This window comes from Chaetomium fimeti (assembly GCF_033439085.1).
Source record: "Chaetomium fimeti strain CBS 168.71 chromosome Unknown B0H64scaffold_3, whole genome shotgun sequence".
Classification (NCBI taxonomy): Eukaryota; Fungi; Ascomycota; class Sordariomycetes; order Sordariales; family Chaetomiaceae; genus Chaetomium; species Chaetomium fimeti.
Window position 1 is genome coordinate 489119 of NW_026944331.1, and position 22100 is coordinate 511218.

At 58.8% G+C, this 22100-nt stretch overlaps 11 protein-coding genes across 11 annotated transcripts; 5 read left to right on the forward strand and 6 right to left on the reverse strand.

Annotated features, from left to right (window-relative positions):
* Nucleotides 1-85: 85 nt before the first annotated feature.
* Nucleotides 86-1710, reverse strand: B0H64DRAFT_390112 (uncharacterized protein). Its single transcript, XM_062803379.1, has 2 exons — nt 1127-1710; nt 86-1063 (listed from the first exon to the last, which is right to left on the reverse strand). The coding sequence occupies exons 1-2, from the start codon at nt 1465-1467 to the stop codon at nt 406-408; spliced, it is 999 nt and encodes a 332-aa protein (XP_062660219.1). The 5' UTR covers nt 1468-1710; the 3' UTR covers nt 86-405.
* Nucleotides 1711-1802: 92 nt separating this feature from the next.
* On the forward strand, nt 1803-4016 carry B0H64DRAFT_390114 (glycoside hydrolase family 47 protein). Its single transcript, XM_062803380.1, has 4 exons — nt 1803-2220; nt 2277-2897; nt 2991-3682; nt 3748-4016. The coding sequence occupies exons 1-4, from the start codon at nt 1959-1961 to the stop codon at nt 3886-3888; spliced, it is 1716 nt and encodes a 571-aa protein (XP_062660220.1). The 5' UTR covers nt 1803-1958; the 3' UTR covers nt 3889-4016.
* Nucleotides 4017-4124: 108 nt separating this feature from the next.
* On the forward strand, nt 4125-5029 carry B0H64DRAFT_390115 (uncharacterized protein). The gene is made up of 3 exons (XM_062803381.1): nt 4125-4527; nt 4688-4780; nt 4831-5029. Exons 1-3 carry the CDS (start codon nt 4215-4217, stop codon nt 4899-4901), a joined length of 477 nt encoding a protein of 158 aa, XP_062660221.1. The 5' UTR covers nt 4125-4214; the 3' UTR covers nt 4902-5029.
* Nucleotides 5030-6777, reverse strand: B0H64DRAFT_472909 (uncharacterized protein). Its single transcript, XM_062807962.1, has 4 exons — nt 6509-6777; nt 6072-6309; nt 5810-5975; nt 5030-5659 (listed from the first exon to the last, which is right to left on the reverse strand). Exons 1-4 carry the CDS (start codon nt 6519-6521, stop codon nt 5528-5530), a joined length of 549 nt encoding a protein of 182 aa, XP_062660222.1. The 5' UTR covers nt 6522-6777; the 3' UTR covers nt 5030-5527.
* Nucleotides 6778-8316: 1539 nt separating this feature from the next.
* On the reverse strand, nt 8317-9707 carry B0H64DRAFT_107025 (nucleophile aminohydrolase). Its single transcript, XM_062797742.1, has 5 exons — nt 9591-9707; nt 9443-9505; nt 9192-9286; nt 8923-9135; nt 8317-8872 (listed from the first exon to the last, which is right to left on the reverse strand). The coding sequence occupies exons 1-5, from the start codon at nt 9595-9597 to the stop codon at nt 8486-8488; spliced, it is 765 nt and encodes a 254-aa protein (XP_062660223.1). The 5' UTR covers nt 9598-9707; the 3' UTR covers nt 8317-8485.
* A 204-nt stretch (nt 9708-9911) lies between these two features.
* B0H64DRAFT_390121 (uncharacterized protein) lies at nt 9912-11558 on the forward strand. Its single transcript, XM_062803382.1, has one exon. The coding sequence runs from the start codon at nt 10237-10239 to the stop codon at nt 11524-11526; it is 1290 nt and encodes a 429-aa protein (XP_062660224.1). The 5' UTR covers nt 9912-10236; the 3' UTR covers nt 11527-11558.
* Nucleotides 11559-12076: 518 nt separating this feature from the next.
* Nucleotides 12077-13390, reverse strand: B0H64DRAFT_293231 (uncharacterized protein; the record flags this gene model as incomplete). The annotated part of the gene is made up of 1 exon (XM_062800054.1): nt 12077-13390. A coding segment is annotated over one exon (1314 nt), but the record flags the coding sequence as incomplete, so codon positions are not given.
* A 403-nt stretch (nt 13391-13793) lies between these two features.
* B0H64DRAFT_107143 (uncharacterized protein) lies at nt 13794-15078 on the reverse strand. Its single transcript, XM_062797744.1, has 2 exons — nt 14607-15078; nt 13794-14549 (listed from the first exon to the last, which is right to left on the reverse strand). The coding sequence occupies exons 1-2, from the start codon at nt 14965-14967 to the stop codon at nt 14197-14199; spliced, it is 714 nt and encodes a 237-aa protein (XP_062660226.1). The 5' UTR covers nt 14968-15078; the 3' UTR covers nt 13794-14196.
* A 3-nt stretch (nt 15079-15081) lies between these two features.
* B0H64DRAFT_107115 (protein-tyrosine phosphatase) lies at nt 15082-16144 on the forward strand. Its single transcript, XM_062797743.1, has 3 exons — nt 15082-15334; nt 15394-15485; nt 15537-16144. The coding sequence occupies exons 1-3, from the start codon at nt 15196-15198 to the stop codon at nt 15807-15809; spliced, it is 504 nt and encodes a 167-aa protein (XP_062660227.1). The 5' UTR covers nt 15082-15195; the 3' UTR covers nt 15810-16144.
* A 1106-nt stretch (nt 16145-17250) lies between these two features.
* On the forward strand, nt 17251-18822 carry B0H64DRAFT_319242 (kinase-like domain-containing protein; the record flags this gene model as incomplete). The annotated part of the gene is made up of 5 exons (XM_062800420.1): nt 17251-17363; nt 17496-17628; nt 17693-17759; nt 17836-18150; nt 18221-18822. The coding sequence occupies 5 exons, from the start codon at nt 17251-17253 to the stop codon at nt 18820-18822; spliced, it is 1230 nt and encodes a 409-aa protein (XP_062660228.1).
* Nucleotides 18823-19217: 395 nt separating this feature from the next.
* B0H64DRAFT_390126 (UTP15 C terminal-domain-containing protein) lies at nt 19218-21249 on the reverse strand. Its single transcript, XM_062803383.1, has one exon. The coding sequence runs from the start codon at nt 21108-21110 to the stop codon at nt 19458-19460; it is 1653 nt and encodes a 550-aa protein (XP_062660229.1). The 5' UTR covers nt 21111-21249; the 3' UTR covers nt 19218-19457.
* Nucleotides 21250-22100: the final 851 nt, after the last annotated feature.

Below are 22100 nucleotides of genomic sequence, written 5' to 3' on the forward strand. Positions count from 1 at the left end.
TGCCCCGCACCTGCGGCAAGGCCCCATATTTTCAGAATGCGATGCGGATGCGGATCCATCTGCCAAGCTTCCAGCTCCGGTCATCCCTGGCCAGAACTCGATGGAGTGGATCTCGATCGGATGCAAACCGACGAGAACATCGATCATCAACCACGTCAACTAACAACACGTATAACATTATACCCGGACTATGACGGACATCCCTCACCGATTAACGTTAAAATACATTGTGATCGAATCGAAGAAAGCCAGCACCGAACGCCTTTCCCAGCTCAAATCAAATGCAGTGGTATCGACACGAAATCCCAACCCCAACCCCCGTTCAAATCATGACTTTCATGGATCCAAGTTATCCAACACCCTCCGCCTCAAACCGAACCCACCATTACTCCGTGTCGGCTCCCGCTATGGCAACTCATACGGCCTATAATACTGCTGCTGCGAGACAGGCATCTCATACCGCACATGTTCGGACACCAACTCATGCGGGCCGTAAGCCTCCGCGGGTTTCGGCGGCGGCGGTGGGAGGTAGCCGTTGTCGGTTGGTTGTGTAACCGATGCTGCTGCTGCCGCCGCTGCCGCCGCCTCGGCTTTTCTCTTCCTGTACCGTATCAAGTACAAGGTCGCAAACAGCGCAGCGAGTCCGACGACCCCTAGGGCAACGCCCACGCCGATACCGATAGCCGCACCAGTGGGCAAGCCGGATGATGTCTCGGCCGACGAGCTGCCGCTGGACCCTGCATCCGCCGGCCCTACTGTGGGGCCAGCAGTGCCCAACTCGCTCAAGAATGTCGAGGTGACTGAGGAGGGGGACGGAGTCGAGTCGGTGTTGGAAGCGGCGGGTGATGTGGTGGTTGTCGACGTCGTCTCGAACGCGATATTCCATCCCACCACAGCGATGGCCCCGACTGAAGAGCGTCGGCTCAGGGTTGTGGTGGCGATTGTCCACCCGTCGGAATCGCCTAGTGGCGTTGACGCATAGGTCAGGACCGCGCCCGAGGGGATGTCGGACCGGCAGTCTCCAGCAATCATGCCAGACACGCCATTCGCGAGCGAGTAGTCCCTGGTGAGAAGTGTTGTCAGTCATGATCTGGCGGCTTTCTCCTGAAATCTCGGCTCCACTCACGGCGGACAGCACATCGCGTGGGTACTGATCCCGTTCACCGACATGGCCACCGTTTCCCACGCATTTGGGCATTTGAGCGGCCCGATGCTGGCGGCGGTGTGTCCCTCGTCGTTCCCACGACCGAGCCGGCCCTGCTCCCACCACGTCGTCACCGCCGGCGGCTGGCATTTCACTTTGGAGTCGATGTCGAGGCCGTATCCCGGGTCGTAGGCGACGAGGCTCATCCCGTTGAGGCGGAACTTGCTCTCGCAGCCCACGGATGGCGTGAAGGTGGTGGCAAGTGGCACCCAGGACGTCACGACGCCGTCCTCGTCGGTCTCGGGAGGATAAACATTCGCCATCGCAGAGAGTTTGCTGAGCGTGTCGATCACTTTCCCTCGCAGCAAGCAAAAAGGGGGCTGTGTGAAACGTGAGGCATGATGGCGGGCATGGTGATGAGGCTGCGATGGGATTATAGGGGGTTTGTTGTGTTCGCGCTGTTCCTGGCGGTGTGATGCATGCTTTCTACCCAACAAGCCGCTCCGACACCAAAATGCAATGTCTGGAGTCCAATCCGAGGTTGAAGGTGACTTTTGCCCTCTCGCTTCAAAAGCTGGAGCTTGCAGTCTCACAGTGTTTGTTTGAACTGTGTAAAATGCATCGTCCCTCGAGCCAGTCACAACGGGATGCGCACCCGCCGAGGCGCCCGTTGGCGCCAACAGCCCGCGCGAGTTACATGACGGACAAGGGTGGCCCAACAGCCCAAAAACCATAAACTGCCACAGGAGACGGAATTGCTGAACATCTCTGGCTTGACTTCTTCCCAGACTTCCTCTCACAAACGCAATTGACAATGGCAGGCAGGAAAACAAAAAGCCCACGGAGACCGAGCCGGCAACCGACCCCCCCGTCACGGGTACGGTCTCCGGTGAAGTATATCATTGCTGGTCTGACCGCCACCGCCGCCCTCGGATGGGGCTTGGGTCGATGGTATGCCGATAACCCGATTGGCTTCTCACACCACGCCGCCCCTTACGTCGACTGGGATGCCCGGCGAGAAGAAGTCAAGGAGGCCTTTAGCACAAGTTGGGAAGCATACTCTCAGTATGCCTGGGGTGAGATGATGCCGCCTCCGGTTGCTCCAAGACAATGCACTAACATCCCATCTCAGGCAAAGACCGGTATCACCCCGTCTCGGGCAAGGGCTCGCAGATGAGCCCCAAAGGCCTCGGGTGGATCATCGTCGACAGCCTCGACACCATGATGATCATGAACCTGACGGAGCCCCTGGCCGAGTCACGCAAGTGGCTGCACCGCAGTCTCACTTACGACCAGGACCAGGACGTCAACACTTTCGAGACGACCATCCGCATGCTCGGCGGGCTCCTGAGCGCACACTACCTCGCCGGCCGTCTCCCCGACGTGGCCTCGCGCCGGGACTCGATCTACCTGACCAAAGCGGTCGACCTCGCCGAGCGGCTGCTCGCGGCCTACGAGTCGCGGTCCGGCATACCCTACGCCAGCGTACACCTCGGCCGGAAGGTCGGGCTACCTTCCCACGCGGACGGTGGCTCGTCGTCCATGGCCGAGGCGGCCACGCTGCAGCTGGAGATGAAGTACCTGTCGCACATCACCGGCGATGAGAGGTACTGGCGCCGAGCCGAGAAGGTGATGCAGGTGCTAGACGACAACGCCATGGAGGCCGGCCTCCTGCCCATCTTCGTGCATCCCGACACAGGGCGGTTCACAACCGCCGAGATCCGCCTCGGCAGCCGCGGCGATTCCTACTACGGTCAGCCCCCTCCACCCCAACCTCACCTCCCTCCCTCTCCCCCCCACCACCCATCCCCATCCCCAACTAACACACCCATCACCCCCTCCACAGAATACCTCATCAAGCAACACCTCCAAACCTCCGAACCCATCTACCTCACCATGTGGCAGGAAGCGCTCGCCGGCATCGAGACGCACCTGATCACCACGACGCGCCACTCGCACCTCAAGATCGTCGCCGAGCTGCCGCAAGGCATCGGCGGGCCCCTCTCGCCCAAGATGGACCACCTGGTGTGCTTCCTGCCCGGCGCCATCGCGCTGGGCGCGACGGGCGGGCACACTGTGGCTCACGCGCGGGCGGACCCCACCTGGACAGCGCGCAAAGAGACCGAGCTGGCGCTCGCGCGGGATCTGATGAAGACTTGCTGGGGCATGTATGCCGGTACGGCGTCGGGGCTGGCGCCCGAGATTGTGTGGTTTGATGTCGATGAGCGGGATTTGAGGCCGCGGCCGGGGGATCGGGCTGGGGATGCGGCGGCGCAGAGGGATTCGCTGAAGGGGTGGAAGAGGGATTTTGTCATCAAGCCGCTGGATGCGCATAACTTGCAGCGGCCGGAGACGGTGGAGAGCTTGTATGTCATGTGGAGGGTCACGGGGGATCCGGTGTATCGGGAGTGGGGGTGGAAGATCTTTGAGTCGTTTAGGGAGTGGACCAAGGCCGGGTTGGATAGGGGGTATACGGCGGTTGGGGATGTGAGGACGGTGCCGCCGCCGTTGAGGGATGAGATGGAGAGTTTTTGGCTGGTGAGTAGTCCTTTTTGGGGTTGCGTTTTTGTGTTTCAAAACAGAAAGCTGACTGGAGTGAACAGGCCGAGACACTCAAATACCTTTACCTCCTCTTCTCGCCGACGGACTTCTTGCCGCTGGAGGAGGTGGTGTTTAATACCGAGGCGCACATCTTTCCACGGTTCAAGAGCCAGTGGGAGACGGGGTGGGAACGGAATAGGTGAGGGGGGTATTGTGGTGGTGTGATGGTGATTTTGTAATATTGCGAGTTTCCCTCATTTTGAGCGTACCGGCAAAGGACCATCTTAAACAAATAATAAACTTCTGGGAATGGAAACAAATCAAACATGAACTTAATGCCCCACACTACCCCAAATGCGGCATTGTTTCACGCCAAAAACAGCTTAAACCGACCGACCCACTCTCCCGCTCCATCCGCCATCCGCCACAACGCCGTTCCCCATCACCATCCCAATCCCAAACCATCAATCCCTAACCCTCAACCACCAAACTCACCATCACCACCCACACCACCACACCACCACCCACCATGCCCACCACCACCACCCCCCAAGACCCCCAGGATCCCCAACCCCCCGCCATCAATTTCATCCTCTCCTTCCTGCTCGTCGGCCTGGCCTGGGGCCTCACCACGCCCTTCATCCGGCGCGCCGCGCGCGACCACCGCCCGCCGGCGCACCCGCTGCTGGAGTCGCCGGCTGTGCGCCAGAGCCGCGTGCGCAAGCGCGTGTACAAGGCCTTCTTCGCGGTCGTGGACCTGCTGCGGAATCCGCGGTATGCGGTGCCATTGGTGCTGAACCTGACGGGGAGTGTGTGGTTCTTTTTGTTGATTGGGAAGGCTGGTATGTTGTTTTTTGTTTTTTTTTGTTTTCTTGAGGGAAGGGAGGTTGGTTGGCTTGTTTGGTTGGTGACTTTTGGCTGCTTGCCTGGTGTCTGTTTTTTGGCGGTTGGGCTTTGCTTGTCTTGGGAGGGAGCGCGGGTGCCAATGCTAACTGCGGGCAGAACTGAGCTTGACGGTGCCGATTGTCAACACGCTGGCGTTCTTGTTCACGGTCGTGGGCGAGTGGTGGGTGGAGGGCAAGGTTATCAGTCGAGGTACGTTTTGGTTTCCGTCCCCTCGACAGACGCGGTGCTGACCAGGTTAGATACGATGATTGGGATGCTGCTGTCGGTTGGCGGCATTGCGTTGTGCGTGCAGAGCAAGAACGTTGCTTGAACCGGACGGGAGTCGGGGGTGTTGTGTGGGCTGTTTCTCATACCGATATCGTCGTTCTTGCTGCATATGCTTCAATCGATAGATTTCATTGCCGCAACATATCACCAAAGCCCATGTCCATGTACGAGTTCATCTCCACTTCGGTCCTACTATTCTCCTGAATCGTCCCCTCTGCTCCAGGCAGTCCCAGCTTCCCTGCCTGCATGCCAACTGCATCCCTGCCACAGGGCATACGTATATATACAAACGGAAGCGTGCCCGACGCGCCGCTCAGAAGACATGTACAATGGAAACCCGCCCCGCCGTACAATGTCCGGTTTTCCCTGCGTGTTTTCCGAGTGGTATCCCAATAGCAATAAAAATACCGAATCTAACCCAGCCTTTTTTGTTAATGCCCTGTCCCAAATGCTCCTGAGGAATGTAAGCCCGGAGAAGAAAGAAAGAAAGAAAGAAATTCCCAGAGAAACAAGGGCGAAAATTAAAGTTGATGATCCCCGCATCATCGAGAGAAGCCAAATCCGTTCAGAGAGGGGTGGTGGGGGGTATATGAGGGTTGGTGGATATCGTCTTGTCGTCACTCAGGCTCGGGGGTATCATCGTGACGGTCGTGTCGTTGTATCGTGTGTCTAACACCTCCTGGTCCGCACCCAGCGCTGTACCGCGCGCAGGCTCGGGTCTTCGGCCGTCCAGCGGCCCATGGTCATGTCGGAGACTTGAAGCTCCGGGTAGACGACCTCGTCGGTGACGTTGGCGAGCTCCTGCGGGAAGTGTAAGCAAGATCCGAACGATGGCGGTCGGTATGGAGCAGCAGGGATCAGAGCGGCCAGGGGATAGGGGAAGGGGTAAAGGAGGGAAAGGGGAGGGCGGAGCAGGATGCCTGTTCGGCGGTGAGGGAGAAGGGAACGTACTGTTCGCAACTGCTGATCAACCACCCTCAGTTGTTGTTGGTTGCCCGAGTGCGGCCTGCCGCCCATGAGGATCTGGTCCCGCCATTCGATCCAGCGCTGTGCTGCCGCCTGTCGGAGATAAATCTTTTGCCCTTCATGCCTGCGCGCGTATGCGTCGAGAAGGACCCTGCCGGACACAAAGCCAAGGGGTTAGAGGGACAACTCGTGGTGGACAGCGAGAGAGCCAAGTGGTCGAAAAAAAATAGGACCCGGGACAACGCACTGCTTCAACTCCGCCTTGGCCTGCTCCTCCGGCCCGCCGGTGGCGCACGGCACCGTCACATCAGCAGCGCAGTTGAGGATGTGCTGCCCGTCGAGCGCGCACTGCCGGAGCACCGCCCAACCCTCGGTGTAGTAGTCGTCCATGTCGGCCGGGTTGCAGTCCGCCGCCGCGATGTAGTACTGAATGGTGCGGAAATCCGCGAGCAGCTCGGCCACGCGTGCCGTGCGGTATTCGTTGACTGTTTCCCGGCGCTTCGAGTTAGTCCGTGCCGTTGTGGTATTGCCGCCCTTGAGGTGGCGTCCGACCAACGCCCCGTAGGGCACCAGGGGGGCGGCCAGACCCGATCCGAGACGGGGGTCAAGGGTTGGAGAAGGGGGGGGGGGGTGTGGTAGGACCGGGGAGGGGGTGGGTGGCAATGATGGGAGATAATCACATACGTCCGTCCGCCATTGTGTTGTCGTTTATCGACTTTTTGTGGGATAGGTATTAGGGAAGAGTCCGATGAGGCAACAAACACTATACTGCTCGGTCGGTGGTCGGGCGGGATGCGAAGGAGTGAAGTATGCCACGGGCAAGAAAACAAAGCAAGACAGACAGCGAAGTGCAGTTTATGCAGATTAAGAAGCGCAAGGCTGAAAGTAGAAGAGATTGGCGTCCCCGTAGAGGAGTGGTGATGATGGCTTCAAGGCTGATGGCGACTTTGTGGGTGGCCCCCCATGGCTTTTGTAGAATTTGCCATCGCGGATCCCAAAACCGTTGAGCTAGTAAAGGAGCCGTGAGGACTCCAGCGTCTGAGTTCCCCTGACGATGAACATCAGTTGAGCGAGCGCTGTGGGGAGGGGACTACCGGGTGTCGTCCCCGACCCCGTCCTCAACAACGTCTACACTTTGCCACCTCGACTCACCCGCATCGACTAGGGCGACATGTCCCTCGGTGTTACCAGCCATTCCCGGGGCGCCGGGTAGATGCCATGCTGTCTCGGTGGGGAGACTGTCTGGTTCCTGCATCTGTATCGAGCAGCCGGACGCCACTGATGGAGAGACAGCCTCGCAAGGCCCCTACAGAGCTGTATGCACATGCGGTGAATCCACATCACTCATCGTCCCGCCCAATAACGGGAGTTGACCGGCGCAAGACCCAAGGGGAAACCGACCGCCGGATCCCACGGCTGCAACGGTGTGTTCAGAAACGGGCCCTGGTCAGGCTGGGTAGACGTGCAGCGGACGCAACGAGAGGTGCAGGGCTGCCACGATCGTCCGGAGGTGCCATGCCCTTTCTGTTGCTTCCACGCTCCCAGGGTAGCATGCCTCCGAGTATCACTGCCGCTGCAGCACCCAAGTGGCCGGATCCTCAGATCGGAGAGCGGTGCCAAGGGAGTGGAGATATCGTCCAGCAGCAGCCCAGCAGCCGGTCGGCGTGGCTTGGACTCTGTCGTCGTGCAGATGTGGAAATGTTTCGACAGGGGGGTCCCCGATGCGGAAACTTTGGCGAGGTTTCAGCGGCGCCATCGAACGAACCAGCCCCAAATGCGGCAAGCCCCCGGCGTTGGTCCAGTTTTCGTCGGGAGGCAGCTTGTCTGTCGGGAACCAATCACATATGGGCCTTTGCTGTTCAACAACTCCCGTCACTGGATCGGACTGAGCTGAACAACAATCGATCAGGACGTCCTCATTTTTTACCTCGGCCGGTACGCTCCCAGGGGTTGAACGGCCTCCATTGAGAAATCAGCCGTCCAGTCACGGCCGAGGGCTGCTTCATCACGGTGGGAAAGTGTCGGCTTGGCCCGATCTGAACCGTTGTTGACACCCTCGCCAAGACGATGAGAAGAGGTTGTCGGTCAGCTTCACAGGGTCCCAAACCTTACCTTGCATGCACCCGAGGACCCATCCCACACACTCCGACATGCAGGCTCGAGATCAACCCCCCCTTCCCCTTCTCAGCCTCGTGGGTAAATCTGGATCCCACGGTCCCGGGTAGTTTCTGGCGTGCATGAATGCAGTCATCAACGGCGAGATAGCCGGGCCGTCGCCACCGCGCGTCGGTGGGCTCTCGGTATTTTGTAAGCAGACATGCATATCTGATGATCACCGACCAAAGGTCACAACTCAATTCGAGGAACCCCCCGCCAAATGTTCCACTACCCTCTTTTGAGTTCTAGCACGGCCCTTTGATCCGCATTGAGATCATGTTCATTGGCAAGCATCGCTCTATTTTGGGGGTTCCATCCCCGCAGGCTGCATGTCGGTGTCATGGCTGGACGAGGAATAAGTAACGTGGTATTCGGGGATATCAACCTCACCAATGCGATATCCCACTCCGCCTAGCACATCCAGGGTTGGCCTCCACAACGAAGATCGCACCGGCTTCCGGGAGCATATTGGCTGCGAACCCGGTAGTGTTCTCCCGCGTCGTCTCAGTCCTTCTCAGCAATCGCCTGTAACCTCTCGTCGATCTCATCCTCAGTCAGCCGCCTGAAGCCCGGGGACGTCCCTTCCTTTCCGTCAGCGCGCGGCCCTCCGACGATGCCAATTTCGATCTCGGTCTTCTTGAAGTCCATGCTGAGGACGGTGCTGAGAGTGGTGATGGCGAGCTCCACAACCTCCTTCCAGTCCCCAGGGGCGTGGTCCTTGTTCTTGAGCTTCTTCTCAAGATGATTGAGCGCCTCTTGCTGCTTGGGGCCCGCGGAAGTGCCCTTGTACCCGATGTAGTACCCGGCAGGATCACACTTGAACAGTTGGGGCCCTACCTCGGAGTCGAGCGATATCAGCGTCGTCGCAACACCGTACGGCCGCATGTACGCCTATAAAGGGTCAGCCAAGGTCCCTTTTCTTTCCACCTTCCACCACGTACCCGCTGCGTGTACACTTGGCTAATGTTGGCCAACCGCTTGGCCAAGGCGTCGCAGGGCATCTCGTAACCAAACTTGTACTTGAAGTCCGCGGCTTCTGACTGCGCGCGCTGCGAGAATGCGCGAGCATCGGCAATCGAGCCCGTCATGACGCAGCCGACCGACGGGGAGATCTGGAAGATGTGCGAAACCGAGGAGGGGTCGATGAGTTTATCCTGGTAGCGCCGTCAGCTTGGAGAGTTTCCGCGGATGGAACCCTCGCGTGACGTACCGGCACCTTCTTCTGGGACAGGACTACAGCGCAGTCCTTACCCCGCACACCAATCGACATGATGTTTGCCGCTGTGATCGCCTTGAAAGCATATTCTGTAGGTTCATCCATCAGCATAACCCAAATACCCCCGGTTTTGTCTTCACCCGCATCTCCAACCTCCTCCCAGCCCAACCATAACCCTCACTCCCAACCGAACCGACAGCCGCAGTAGTTGCCCCACATTGTTATAGTTTTGGATCCGTACGTACCGACTTGGAACAATCTTCCCTGTTCCGAGAAGATGGTGATGTGCCTGTCATAACCAGCGTTGCCTATGCCTTGGTGTTAGCCGTGGTCAAGTGGGTGGAGCTCGGAGCTGCCATCGACTCGAAGCGGTTGCGGGGGAACCCAACATACCTGCCATTTTGACAGACGATAAATTATGAAACCTTGTGTCGTGTGATGGCGATGCGGAACAAGTCTAAGGCAAGCGGACCAGACTGGGTTTTGCGGGGTTGTGGTTTGGAGAAGTTGGAGGGGGTCAAGGTGGGAGAGCTTCGTTGTTGGATGGGGAGCTTCCCTAGCGATTGACGCGTTGCTGCGGTTTGCCTGGAGCAAGGCAGACGGGGAGCTGACACTGGTGCCTCAAATGCTAGGCGGCAAGGCTGGGGTCAGCCCCCACCGCCTGGCACAAAACCGGACCCACCAAACACCATCTCTCCATGGAACCCCACTGCCGCCGGATCTTATCTCCATCAAGACCCCTGCGTCGGGTACCGATAAAGGTCCATCTGGCAGAAATTTGCTGCGGGCGGCATGAACAGGCTCAGGAAAGAGCACGAAACACATCCAATAAGACACACAGGAATACCACCCAGGGTTCCAATTCCAGCCCTCTCGACGAACTTGGGTCTCGGAAACACGTTGCTTGGCCCCGTCTAGGTTTTAACCGTTGCTGTAGAATCCCGCAGCCCCGTTTCTGACCACCCGTCCCCTCCCGCTGGGCCAATTCCCGACAAGCCTCGTTCGCTGTGTTGTCCTGTCTCTCCCTCCAGTCGTCACCATGTCCGCCCATGTCCCAGCCTGGAAGCGATTGGGCCTCAAGCTCAAGGGACCTTCATCGGGCGAGGCTATCCCCAGCTCGGCCGGCCCCAATTCACGGGTAAAGCCCTCTGCGCAAACCCCCAACGCCCACCAAACCCGCGCAAACGGCAGTCCCGCGAGTGCGCTCAAAAGAAAGCTGCCAACCTCTGCGTCCACGTCAAACGCCGTCAATGCGCAGACGCCGAATAAGAAGCCGCGAAGAGAGAACCAATCAGCAGCGGAGCCAGAAACACCGTCATCATTGAGGAAGTCCGTGTCGTTTGCCGACGACACCAAGGACAGCGCCAAGGAAAAGGCCGGACCGAAAAAGGCGAAGAGCAAGAAGGCGAAGAAGGCCAGCAACGCCACCAAATCCGATTTCAGCCTCGAGCCGTCTCTGAGTTACATCCGCCAGTGGCACACGGCGAGGGATTCGTGGAAGTTCAACAAGAACCACCAGACCCTGCTGATCAAGTACCTCTTCGACGAAGACAAGGTGCCGTCAGCCGACATCCCCATCTTCTACCAGTACATCCGCGATCTGAAGGGCTTTGTACGGACAAGGCTACGGGAAACAGCGGCCGAGACCAAAAAGAAAGACATGGAGGCCGGCGCCGGCGCATTCCCGGCCACCCTCAAGGACAAGGAGACCAAACAAAAGGAGTACGAAGAGACAATATCCCGATTCCTACAAGACCTACAACAGCACCAGCAACGCCGCCAGTCGAACAGCGACTCCAAGAACTCCAATGGCAAACGCACCCTCGACGAGGTCGAATACGTCCTGCGGGTCGCCACGCCCGAGATCAAGCAGCGACTATTGAAGCGGATCCGAGCGGAGCTGGTGGTGGACGAGCTATCGGACAGCGAGGAAAGCACCACCTCGGAAGCTACTGGGGCGACACCAACGGGCACATCCTCGTCGTCGGCTTCGTCGGGGCGGGGCGCCGCCGTCGCGGACGCGGCCACCACCGGACGCAGCGACGGGTCTCAGCAGCCCGCGAAACGGCGCAGGTTACGCAACGTGCGCACGGCGATTGACGACAATGACAGCAGCTCGTCCGAGTCCGAGTCTGGGGAGAGCGGGTCCGAGGAGAGCAGCAGCGAGAGCGAGTCCGAGGACGAGGAGATGGACATGGGGGTCGGTGTGGCTGCGGCCGAGTCGTCGAGCTCAAGCAGCAGTTCTTCCGGGTCAGAGGCGGAATCAGAAGCGGACTCGGAGTCTGAAGGGGAGAGCGATTCGGGGAGTAGTGGTAGCGATGAGGATTGAGCACGGGTGTAAGGATTTGTATTGGGACGGGAGTGGTGTAATACCCTAAATTTGACTGTATGACTTTACCAAGATGCGCATGAAACATCTGCATGCAGTGCAGTGCTACCAAAACAAATGTACCACCAGATGCTTCGGGATGCGGCCGTGGCCCGTCATCCCATCTCCAAAAAACTACACTATTTCCACCCATGTAAGTCAGACCATGACAATCAAGAACAACAATTGCCTCCGAGTCCCATGAACAAGCCCCATCAAAAATCACAACCTAGAAAACGCTATGCCCAAACACCAGGTCGCACGCTCAGTCAGCACAACCAATGACACCGTCTCGCTCATCCCATCCATGCACGTCAGTCACACAAAACATCCGTAAACAGCACCAAAATCAAGCCTCCTCCTCCTCAAACAACCTCCCCACCTCCACCAACCCAATACACTCCCCCCTATCCACAACCTCCAAGATCGCCTCATCCCCATACTCACCCTCACCCCCCTCAGCAGCAGCAGCAGCCGCCCTCAACCCCAAAACCCGCTCCCGCACAACCTGCACGCTGGTCCCCGCCTCCACAGAGACAAACGCCCGCCTCGGCGTCACCAGCCCCCCCGTCTCATCCAGCGGGCGCGCCACGTCGGCGTCGTCCATGCGTCGGATCCGCCGCGGCGAGACCGCCCCCTCGCCATCACCGCTCGCGCTGTTGTTGTTGTTGTTGTTGGGTGGGGGCAGGCACACCCACACCCACCCGGATGGGCTGATGTAGCCGGTGCGGAGGACGTCTAGGCCGGTGAGGGGTTTGGGAGGGGTGGTGTCCGTGGTAGTGCGTGGTGGGGCTTTGAGGGTCGGGATGGTGGCGAAGGGGACCATGAGGGTGCAGATTGTTGGGGCGGAGAATACGGTGGGTGGTAGTTGTTGCTGCCGGGGTGTTGGTGGTTGCTGTGTCGCTGGTGATGGTTGTGTTGCTAGCGATGGTTGTGTTGCTAGCGATGGTTGTGCCGGTAGCGATGATGGTGTCGCTGGTGGCTGTTGCTGTGGTTGTTTTTGCGAGAAAGCGGCGCCGATCGCGCCGCCGGGGTGGTTCCGCGAGAAAACGGAGGCGACGGAGGGGAAGAGTTCCTGTGACACGACAACGGCGAGGGCGTCGCCGACGGTGAGAGCCACGGTGGTCGAGGTGGTGGGCGCGGCCACGCCAAAGGAGGTCGTCTCGCTCTCGTGTACGGGTGCCGGCAGGAGAATGGCGTTGGGCCGGTAGCGGATCAGCTCACATGTCTCGGGGCTGGTGTGAGAGGTGAGGACGAGGAGCGGAAGGGACACGTCCAGGTGCGGGAGGAGCGTCATAAGCTCCGGGGTCTTGCCCGAGAAGGTGATCATGACAAGCGTGTCATGCGGCGAGATCTGGCCCAGGTCGCCGTGCAAGGCCTCGGTGGGATGAAGGAAGACAGCCGTGATGGAGAAGCTGTTGAAGGTTGCGACGAGCTTCTTGGCGATGTGACCCGACTTCCCGACGCCAATGACTACCAGCTTGCCGCCGTTGCCATGGCGGCTGGTGATGGTGTCGGCGGCACGAGTGAAACCGTCGCGCGCGCAGCTGTCCGTGGAGTAGAGATGCGTGAGGTTGTGCAGCGCGGCGGTCTCGGTGGCGATGACGTGCACAGCGCGGGAGAGGCGTTCCTCAATGGCCAGCCTCTTGCCGCAGACAGCAATGTCCGGCTGGGTAAGACTCCGGGCATCGGCGGGTGCGTCGTCAAAGTCTTCGGCGGGAGTGATGGGCGAAGGAGGGCAGAGAGGCGGGAACGGTGGCACTTGGCTCAGTACATACACCTCGCTGTTCTGTACTGGCCGCCGCTGCGAGGATTGCTGGACCATGGTGGCAACGCTTGGTTGTTTCCGGTTTTTGAGTGAAGGACGAAACCAGAAGTTGCCCTACCAGCGGTTTTAGTCGGGCAAGTGAGTGAACCCGACTCTACAGATGTTTGCCGTTTTTCGACGGCGATGGTTCGGAGTATTAAGTCAAATTCGGGTGTTGCCGGCAAAGGCAACCAAGGGAGGGGGGGGATGGAGAACTGGATGGATCCGTTGCATTCGCCCCAGATGGCCTTCAAGTAGCGGGTTCTGGGGATCGAGTGCAGGATATTATCTCGTTCTTCACTCCGGGATGCCGTCTAATCAACGGTAAATTCGGACTGCTCGGATGCAATTCTTGGAAAGCTGCTTCGACTCTTAGATCATAAACCTATCCTGCATCGGATGAGACGGGAGAGGTTTCACGGCAGATTTGGTTATAAAAAGGCTTGGTGCTGCAGTGAATGATGTTTGCAAAACCCCGCTGAAGAGGGCGGCTTCACGGAAGATACTGAATACATGACGTGGAAGGGTCACCGTGCGCCAGGCTGATTCTGCAGCATCTTGCGTGATCCGAGCGAGCGAGCGAGCCTCTCTTTCGCCTCTCAACCTAGGTACTGGGGAGGTCACTGCCTCTTGACAAGCGGAGTAAACCTCGGTGATGGTTGAGCATCAACTCAAACGGTTGGATCGTTTCGAGGCATCTTTCCGTGCGAGTGGAGACTACCAAGCTCACCGAAATGCCATGCATCCGTCCAACGATCGGGGCGGAGTTATCGGCGACGATCCACGGCCGAGCACAAGATGGGAACTGAATGCTGATGAATCAATCACTGACATCTGATGGCTGGCGGGGTCGGCACGGGCAAATCTGGCGGCGGTGCCCCACGGTTGAAGCTCACATCTCCCAAGCGGCCGTTGTTGGATGCATACGGCGACTGAGCCCCTGCAGTCGCGCAACTTTGCGTGATTTGGCCCGCAGGTATCCGGACGTACACAAGCGCACCAGGGGTCGGAACTACCCGACCGGCCACATGGAAGCCAGACAATCCCACTTCGCCCAGCAACAAGCAGGACGAGATTTCAGAGTATCTTCGTTGATTCTGGCCAGGGGCAGCACCGAGGTACACACCTGGTATCTCGTTACGAACACACAAATATTCGTAGAGGTACTGGACTGCACCTTGACGCCGATTAGAGGCTAGAATAGTTCCAAAGCTAGATGGATCTACCTACATACATCGAACGCGCAGCAACCCTTCTTCTCCATGGCCCGACGCATCGCCGAGCTCATAGTGAAAAAGAGAGGAAGACATCAAAAATTCCGACCGAAACGGCCCCGAAGGACAATTTAGAACGACGGGCTCCACGATGTGCAATGCAGGCCTATCGCTCTGGTACCCCTGCTTCATGATCCAGGTGTACCCAATCAAGGTAAGTATGAAGAAGAAAAGAAGAGAAGAGGATGAAGATGTGGGAGCCGGGGCGCAGATAAATAGGCGAGAGCGGTTGGTCTGTGCACGCCTGCAATTGCCCACATTGCAGTTGCTTGCACGTGACTGAGTAATCTCGGGTGGGCAGCCACAACACGTGGCAATCATCCCTAACCCTTTCCACCCCCGCCATTGCGCTTCTCGGATCTTATCAGTCTGCCCCTCCTCGGCAATCTGAGATCCGGAGGTTGATCTTCAACTCTCTCTCCAGCTGTGTTGGGATCGATTGCTTTTGCATTTGGAATCACATTCGGGATCGGCGTTTGGCATCACTGGCCTTTTATTGATAGAGTCCCTTTTTTTTCTTTCTTTTTTCTTTTCACAAATCAGGTTACCATGTCGGATCAACTCTCGGTGCTCTTCGTCTGTCTCGGCAACATTTGTCGGTCGACCATGGCGGAGGGTGTGTTCCAGTCGCTGGCCAGGAAGGAACCGTATAGCGACCTCGTAGGGAAGATTGATTCCTGTGGGACAGGTGAGTTCCATTGGCGTCCGTCCGGCCATTCCGCGCGCTCACCATAGCTTCTCATCTAGGTGGTTACCACATCGGCGACGGACCAGACGACCGGACAATGTCGACTCTCGAGAGCCACGGCATCATCGACTATGTGCATTGTGCTCGGAAGGTTTGGCTGTATCTTTTCGGCTGCCGGTGCTCAATCTGACGGAAATGGCAGGTCAATGCATCAGACTTCGACAACTTTGACTACATTTTTGCGATGGACCGGGGGAACCTCGAGGACCTGCAGCGCATTCAGCGGCGCAAGCCCGACAGCAAGGCGAAGCTCATGCTCTTTGGCGAGTACTCTGGTACCGGTAAGACCGAGATCATCAGCGACCCGTACTACGGTGGTAGGCAAGGGTTCCAAAAGGCGTATGAGCAGGCGACTCGGTTCTCGATAAATTTCCTCACCGAGGTATTCCCCGACGTGGAGCCTCCTCGGCTTTGATGCCCGGTAATGCAGGCGTTTCCGCACGGGGAAGGCGAAGATACCAATGGCGTATCGCTTTCGAAGTGGTCGGTTGGTTCTCAGGTCGCTTGGTCCCTTTCTGGCGGCGCATGCTCAGCTCTGGTGTTCTCTGATGCCGAGCTTGCGGGCTGAACCAAACTAGCCCAACGCTGTGTAGCCCGAGGGGGTAACAGTGGCTTTTATATTCCAGCTCCCACGCGCGCATGTTCTAATTTGGGGCATTTTACACATTCCGTTGGTCTCGCACCTGAGCCAGGCTCGAGACGAGCAGGCGGGGGACGATGGGAGTCGTTCAGCCCCGCACTTTGCCCCTAAATGGCCTCAGCCCTACGGCCACCTGAGTGGCCCAAGACCGGCAGGCCGCCGGCATCTCAGCCAGGGCACAGGGTTCCATCCCAGCTCTCACCCAATGTGCACGTTGCGGCGGCCTGACGGGCGCTTCTTTCTCCCATCTTGACCTCGCACCCTCCGAACCTCCCCAACTTCAGACGGCCATTTTCCACTCAGCTGCGGGGCGCATGCTCGAAGCAGGATTTGGCTGGTGTCGATCCTCGCTGTCGCGTGTGACTTGTTGGGCACACACAAGCACACAAGTGCGAGCGAGGCTGCGGCGTTTTGCGACGATAACTAACTATGGAACATCGATCCGTCACCTTTCGGAACTCGGCTCGAAATCATCAAGATCACCTGCAGCGTGTAATTTCCTGGTGCGTGGAATCTCAAGTTGTCGCGCGCGTAACAGAGGTCGGAACGGTGATCAACTGCAAGTCAGGTCGACTGCGCCAATCAGACAACGGCCCAACGACGCCCGAACCAACACGGCAGAACACGGTTGATGAAGCGGGGACTCGTCTTCGCGACCCGGCCAGCCGACGACTGAAACGGGAGAAGCTGTGGGGCGCCATCCCTTGTTGGAGTGTTGTGAGCGTCTGCCTGCGATTGCTGTGCTCCAAGCTGTCCCTTGTTGCCCCTGTTCCTTCGAGCTTCATCACACCCTGCAGAGCCCTCCGTGCCGACCAACAGGCTGACGACCGACCTTCTTGGCGGGTCGAGGTTGCACGCAGAGCGTCTTCTGATGGGCCCAGCGATGCGCTTGATCAACCCTCAGCCCCTCCATCTTTTTGCGAGCAGCGCCTCCATCTCTTCCAAATAAATACGACCGAGGCTTTGCTATCCCATCCCCCATCCGTGTTCTCGAGTGTGGTGTACGTCTCCCAGTGCCTCTTTTGCCACTCGAAACCGCCCCGGGCTTGCTTCTGTCCCCGCGCCTTTTCTTCGTCCCTTGTTGTGCCTGACGGTTTCAGTTCAGCTCGCTTTGTGCTGCCCCTCCTTTTCGGACGGAGCCCTCCCCACTTCGTCAGGGATTCCCTCCGACACATTGCGATAGCTGACGACGAGCAACACCAAGAACACACTCGCCATGGCTGATCTACAGGGCCGCAAGATCTTCAAGGTCTTTAACCAGGACTTCATCGTCGATGAGAGATATACCGTGACGAAGGAACTGGGACAAGGTGCCTATGGTATTGTCTGGTATGCACTCGCTCTCTCTCCTCTTTCTCGGTGGCCTCCTCGGCGGCCCCGCATCATCGCTATCACAAGCAGCAGCAGCATGTGGCTCGTCTCCAGAGTGCCAGGACAACGCGACTAACAATACATTTGAAGCGCGGCAGTGAATAACCAGACAAACGAGGGAATCGCCATCAAGAAGGTCACCAATGTCTTCAGCAAGAAGATCCTGGCCAAGCGCGCCCTGCGCGAGATCAAGCTCCTGCAGCACTTCAGGGGCCACCGCAACGTGAGAGCTTCGAGTCAATGTCCTTGTGTGTTCCTTGATACTGACAATGTTTGTTGCTATTCAGATCACCTGCCTCTACGACATGGACATCCCCAGACCAGACAATTTTAACGAGACATATCTCTACGAGGGTACTTGCCCCCTGTATTACCCAAAACCCCCCCCCCCCCCCCCCCCCTTCCCCCGCTGACAGACCACCCCCCACAGAGCTGATGGAGTGCGACCTGGCGGCTATCATCCGGTCGGGCCAGCCGCTCACCGACGCCCACTTCCAGTCCTTCATCTACCAGATCCTGTGCGGGCTCAAGTACATCCACTCGGCGAACGTGCTGCACCGCGACCTCAAGCCGGGCAACCTGCTGGTCAACGCCGACTGCGAGCTCAAGATCTGCGATTTCGGCCTCGCCCGCGGCTTCTCGATCGACCCGGAGGAGAATGCCGGCTACATGACCGAGTATGTCGCGACGAGATGGTACCGCGCCCCCGAGATTATGCTCAGCTTCCAGAACTACACCAAAGCGAGTACGTTCACCCGCCCCCCATGTCCCTCCTCTCCTCTCCCTTGCATGTGTGCTAACCCGCGACTTTTCAGTCGACGTCTGGTCGGTAGGCTGCATCCTGGCGGAGCTCCTGGGCGGGCGCCCCTTCTTCAAGGGCCGCGACTACGTGGACCAGCTCAACCAGATCCTGCACATCCTGGGGACGCCCAACGAGGAGACGCTGTCGCGGATCGGGTCGCCGCGGGCGCAGGAGTACGTGCGCAACCTGCCGTACATGGCCAAGAAGTCGTTCCCCTCGCTCTTCGCCAACGCCAACCCGGACGCGCTCGACCTGCTCGACCGCATGCTCGCCTTCGACCCCACCCGCCGCATCTCGGTCGAGGAGGCCCTCGAGCACCCCTACCTGTCCATCTGGCACGACGCCTCCGACGAGCCCGACTGCCCCGTCACCTTCAACTTCGACTTCGAGATCGTCGACGAGGTCGCCGAGATGCGCAAGATGATCCTCGACGAGGTCTTCCGCTTCCGCCAGCTCGTCCGCACCGTCCCCGGCGCCGGTGGCCAGGGGGGCGCCCAGCCCGCCCCGCAGGTGCCCCTGCCTGCCGGCGGCAACCACCAGTGGAAGGCCGAGGATCCGCGGCCCCAGGAGTATGGCGTCATGCAGGGTCTCGAGGCGGAGTTGGGCGGTAGGTGAGCGGGGGGTATGAATTGATGACTGCCGCTTGGCGGTGATGGTGGCGGGGGGGGAAGAGAAGATTGAAAGTGAAAGCGACAGGGGTACTCGGTACTGTTTTTCGAATCATGTATGGACAGCGGTTGATGGGGAAACTGGCGCTTTAACACTCCTAGGGCGCCTGAGGACCTACGAGGAGGAAAAGGGCGACCAAAATTGACACGGGAGAGAAGGCGGTTGTCGGACCAAGATCGTGGTTGAGTTGGTATTTCTATATACAATTTTGGCGATGCCCCGCGCAGTGGGCACGGTCAGAGTCTCCTTTTAGGGTCCCTTCGAATCACAGTAATGATGATCACGATGATAAGTGAAGGTCTCAGTCGATATCGACCCTCGATGATTGGTCTTTTGAACGGTGAGACCGTTGCACGGATGGTGGCATGGTACCACATCTGGCAGCCAACTCCAGCATATTGGTATGACATTGTAGGTATCATTCTATCTCTTTCGATCAGCCATCAAAACACACGGCACCATCCGCACAGCCTGTTATTTTCTTTTTCCGAATCCGAACCAGGAACGCCGGCGCAATGCAAGAAAGTAAGCCCCCCTCTTCCCCCGCCTACACACAACACACAACACACAAACACACCCGATTACATGGCCCCAAACATTAAACTCTCCACCATCCCGTTCGTCTGGATCGCCATCTGCGCCTTCTCCACCTCCTTGGACACCTTCCCCAGCAGCGCCTGGAACAGCGCGGCCAGTTCGGCGCTACCACCGACATGCTCGCTGTAGATGTCGAGCAGGTGGAAGGACACGTCGACGCAGATGCTCAAGTAGCGCGGGTCGGCGATGTGCTTGCTGACCCACTTGAGCAGGGGCAGCACGGTGATCTCGTCGCGGCCCTCGAGGGCCTCGCGCAGGGCGGAGCGGTGGCGGAGCGCGACGAGCAACGTGAGCGCCGTCACGGGCTGGTACTGCGCGTCGCTCATGTCCACCACCTCGTCCAGCGCGGCCGCGTACCGGCCCTGCCGGAAGTTGCGCTGCCACGGCTTGAGCTTGACCCGCCGCCCGCCGCGCCCGCCCTGTGCGTCGGTGGGGATGATCACGTCGACGCTCTCGCCCAGCAGGTCCATCGACTTGTTGGTCATGGCCGCGCGCTTCCGCTTGGCCTTTTGCGCGTCCAGCTTCTCGAGGGCGTCGGTGCCGATGTCGCGTGCCGCCTCCACGGCCGCGCGATCCCGGGCCTTCTCGGCGGCTGCGCCCGAGAGTCGTGTGCGCAGGGACAGCACGCCGGACTGCATGCCGACAGCGAGGTGGCGGTCTTCTTGGGCGGCGCCGGCGGTGATGACGGAGAGAGACAGGATCGGGCTGGGGTATTTGGAGCCGGCCACGACGTTCCAGTCGGTTGTCTCGAATACCTTGACATGGCCGTCCAGGCTGCCACTGACGACGCGTCGGCCGTCGGACGCGAGGGAGAGCGAGGTGACGGTCTTTTGGTGGTTGGTAATGAGACGGAGGGGCTTCGCTGCGACGAGGTCGAGGACGGAGATGGCACTCCCCGCGGCGGCCAGGAGGGTTGTGCCGGACTGCAGCGGGAGGACATGTTCGACGGGGTCGGCGTGTTTGAAGGTCATGACGGCGCCTCCTGCTGCTCTCGCGTCCCAGACCCGGACCGTTTCATCGTAGGATCCCGACACCAGCAGGTTGCTGTTCCCGCCCGGCATGAAGGCGCCGCAGCGTACGTAGTCGGAGTGACCCGTAAACATGCGGCTCGGGTTGTTCGAGGGCAGATCCCACAACCGAACCGTCTTGTCGTCACTGGCGCTCATGAGCGTCGTCAGCTCGGTGGGCGACCACTTCGTCACCCACACTGGCTGCTTGTGGATATGCCACGTTTTGAGTATCACAGCCCGAGTCCCACCGCCCACGTCAAACACCTGCATCCGGCCCGAGTCCTCGCCGGCCACCAGCACCCTGCCATCGGCCCGTATCTCGCCGCAGTGTGCCTCGCTGTCGAAGCGGCCAATGGTCTTGAGGGGTTCGCGCTTGCGGATCGAGAAGATGTCGACACGGGGCCCGGAAGTCACGGCGAACAAGTCATTGAGCTTGGTGGCTGCGACGAGGGAATTGGATAGTGCGGCGCCCGCAGCAGGAAAGCTGATGTGCGAAATGGGCCACGACGCCGTCGACGTGTGGGATTTCTGGTTCTTGAACGACCTCCAGTACCGCTGCTCGGCTGTGACGGGGCTGGGCCCCGACGGCAGCTTCACCTGTGCTAGCGGTAGCACTTCTGCCGCCATTTTTGTTGTTGTTGGAATCCGGCCGTGGAGGGGTTGGGGGGGGTTGTTCGGTCGTTGAGTTTGCGCTCCGATTCAGATCTGGGGCTGCGCGCTGCGATTGCTGCGATTGCTGCTCAAAACTTTTTTTCTTCTCTTTGGCTCTTGCCTGCAGCAGCTTCGGCCCAGCCCCACCTTGGCACCTTGGCTGGTTTTGCTGGAGCGGTCTCGTCCCATTCGCCTTGGAACCTCAGGAGCTGACCCCGCTTCTGGGGGAGATCCTGGTAACTATCTGCCACTGGGGTCCAGAAGGCTCCATGCAACCGTCCATCCGATCTTCGTCCACACATAATCCTGGAGGTGACGGATGTGCCACAACAGGGTGACAAACAGGGAATGATCAGTTCATAACGCCGTTTTGACAACCTGAACCACTATCACAACGGCCTCTTCGACAGGTACCCGACCCTATGCCAACAGTGGAAGAGAAAACGTTGGTCCCGTCTGTGTCGGAGTATTCACAACCCCTGCTCCAACCAACCGCAGATTGATAGTCCTGGTTCTCATCCCTGTGCTCCAGCGGCACGGTCCCGTTGACGGCCGGGAAGGATCATGATTCACGAACTCTCCTCTAAAAAGAACTTCTGCAAACGAAAGATATATCGGATTTTACTCTCTGCATCCGACTGATCCATCGCACAGCTTGCCCGGTACATGCAATAGATAGACGGTAGCTTTTTGCTAACGAATCTGGGCCATCAATATCCATCCCCCCATGCAACGGTTTTCCTCCGCCTTGAGACACGCAATACCTGATTGGGCAAGCGTGTTCCCGATGGTGTGTGCAACCACAGCCATCGCCAGAACCCCAAACACCCGTTGGTTCCAGCATCCCGCGCAGACCAACAACCTGGGAATAAATAGAAAACATCAAGGCCGCCGCTATCAGCTCGGCTTCTATCGTTTTCTACGCCAACAGACTTCAGACCTATTTAATGCCAAACGGACCTGGAA

Bases quoted from the DNA above. Each gene is read 5' to 3' on its own strand.
- B0H64DRAFT_390112 (XM_062803379.1), bottom strand. From the start codon at position 1,467: ATGGCGAATGTTTATCCTCCCGAGACCGACGAGGACGGCGTCGTGACG. The intron at 1,064-1,126 runs GTGAGTGGAGCC...ACTTCTCACCAG, and splicing joins CACGCGATGTGCTGTCCGCC to GGACTACTCGCTCGCGAATG.
- B0H64DRAFT_390114 (XM_062803380.1), top strand. From the start codon at position 1,959: ATGGCAGGCAGGAAAACAAAAAGCCCACGGAGACCGAGCCGGCAACCG. The intron at 2,221-2,276 runs GTGAGATGATGC...ATCCCATCTCAG, and splicing joins ATACTCTCAGTATGCCTGGG to GCAAAGACCGGTATCACCCC. The intron at 3,683-3,747 runs GTGAGTAGTCCT...TGGAGTGAACAG, and splicing joins AGATGGAGAGTTTTTGGCTG to GCCGAGACACTCAAATACCT.
- B0H64DRAFT_390115 (XM_062803381.1), top strand. From the start codon at position 4,215: ATGCCCACCACCACCACCCCCCAAGACCCCCAGGATCCCCAACCCCCC. The intron at 4,528-4,687 runs GTATGTTGTTTT...AACTGCGGGCAG, and splicing joins TTTGTTGATTGGGAAGGCTG to AACTGAGCTTGACGGTGCCG. The intron at 4,781-4,830 runs GTACGTTTTGGT...TGACCAGGTTAG, and splicing joins GGGCAAGGTTATCAGTCGAG to ATACGATGATTGGGATGCTG.
- B0H64DRAFT_472909 (XM_062807962.1), bottom strand. The intron at 5,976-6,071 runs GTGCGTTGTCCC...TGTGTCCGGCAG, and splicing joins GCCAAGGCGGAGTTGAAGCA to GGTCCTTCTCGACGCATACG. The intron at 5,660-5,809 runs GTACGTTCCCTT...CACTTCCCGCAG, and splicing joins TTGATCAGCAGTTGCGAACA to GAGCTCGCCAACGTCACCGA.
- B0H64DRAFT_107025 (XM_062797742.1), bottom strand. The intron at 9,287-9,442 runs GTACGTACGGAT...ATGAACCTACAG, and splicing joins GGGAAGATTGTTCCAAGTCG to AATATGCTTTCAAGGCGATC. The intron at 9,136-9,191 runs GTACGTCACGCG...CGGCGCTACCAG, and splicing joins TGTCCCAGAAGAAGGTGCCG to GATAAACTCATCGACCCCTC.
- B0H64DRAFT_390121 (XM_062803382.1), top strand. From the start codon at position 10,237: ATGTCCGCCCATGTCCCAGCCTGGAAGCGATTGGGCCTCAAGCTCAAG.
- B0H64DRAFT_107143 (XM_062797744.1), bottom strand. From the start codon at position 14,967: ATGATTGCCACGTGTTGTGGCTGCCCACCCGAGATTACTCAGTCACGT. The intron at 14,550-14,606 runs GTATGTAGGTAG...ATCGGCGTCAAG, and splicing joins AGGGTTGCTGCGCGTTCGAT to GTGCAGTCCAGTACCTCTAC.
- B0H64DRAFT_107115 (XM_062797743.1), top strand. From the start codon at position 15,196: ATGTCGGATCAACTCTCGGTGCTCTTCGTCTGTCTCGGCAACATTTGT. The intron at 15,335-15,393 runs GTGAGTTCCATT...CTTCTCATCTAG, and splicing joins GATTGATTCCTGTGGGACAG to GTGGTTACCACATCGGCGAC. The intron at 15,486-15,536 runs GTTTGGCTGTAT...CGGAAATGGCAG, and splicing joins ATGTGCATTGTGCTCGGAAG to GTCAATGCATCAGACTTCGA.
- B0H64DRAFT_390126 (XM_062803383.1), bottom strand. From the start codon at position 21,110: ATGGCGGCAGAAGTGCTACCGCTAGCACAGGTGAAGCTGCCGTCGGGG.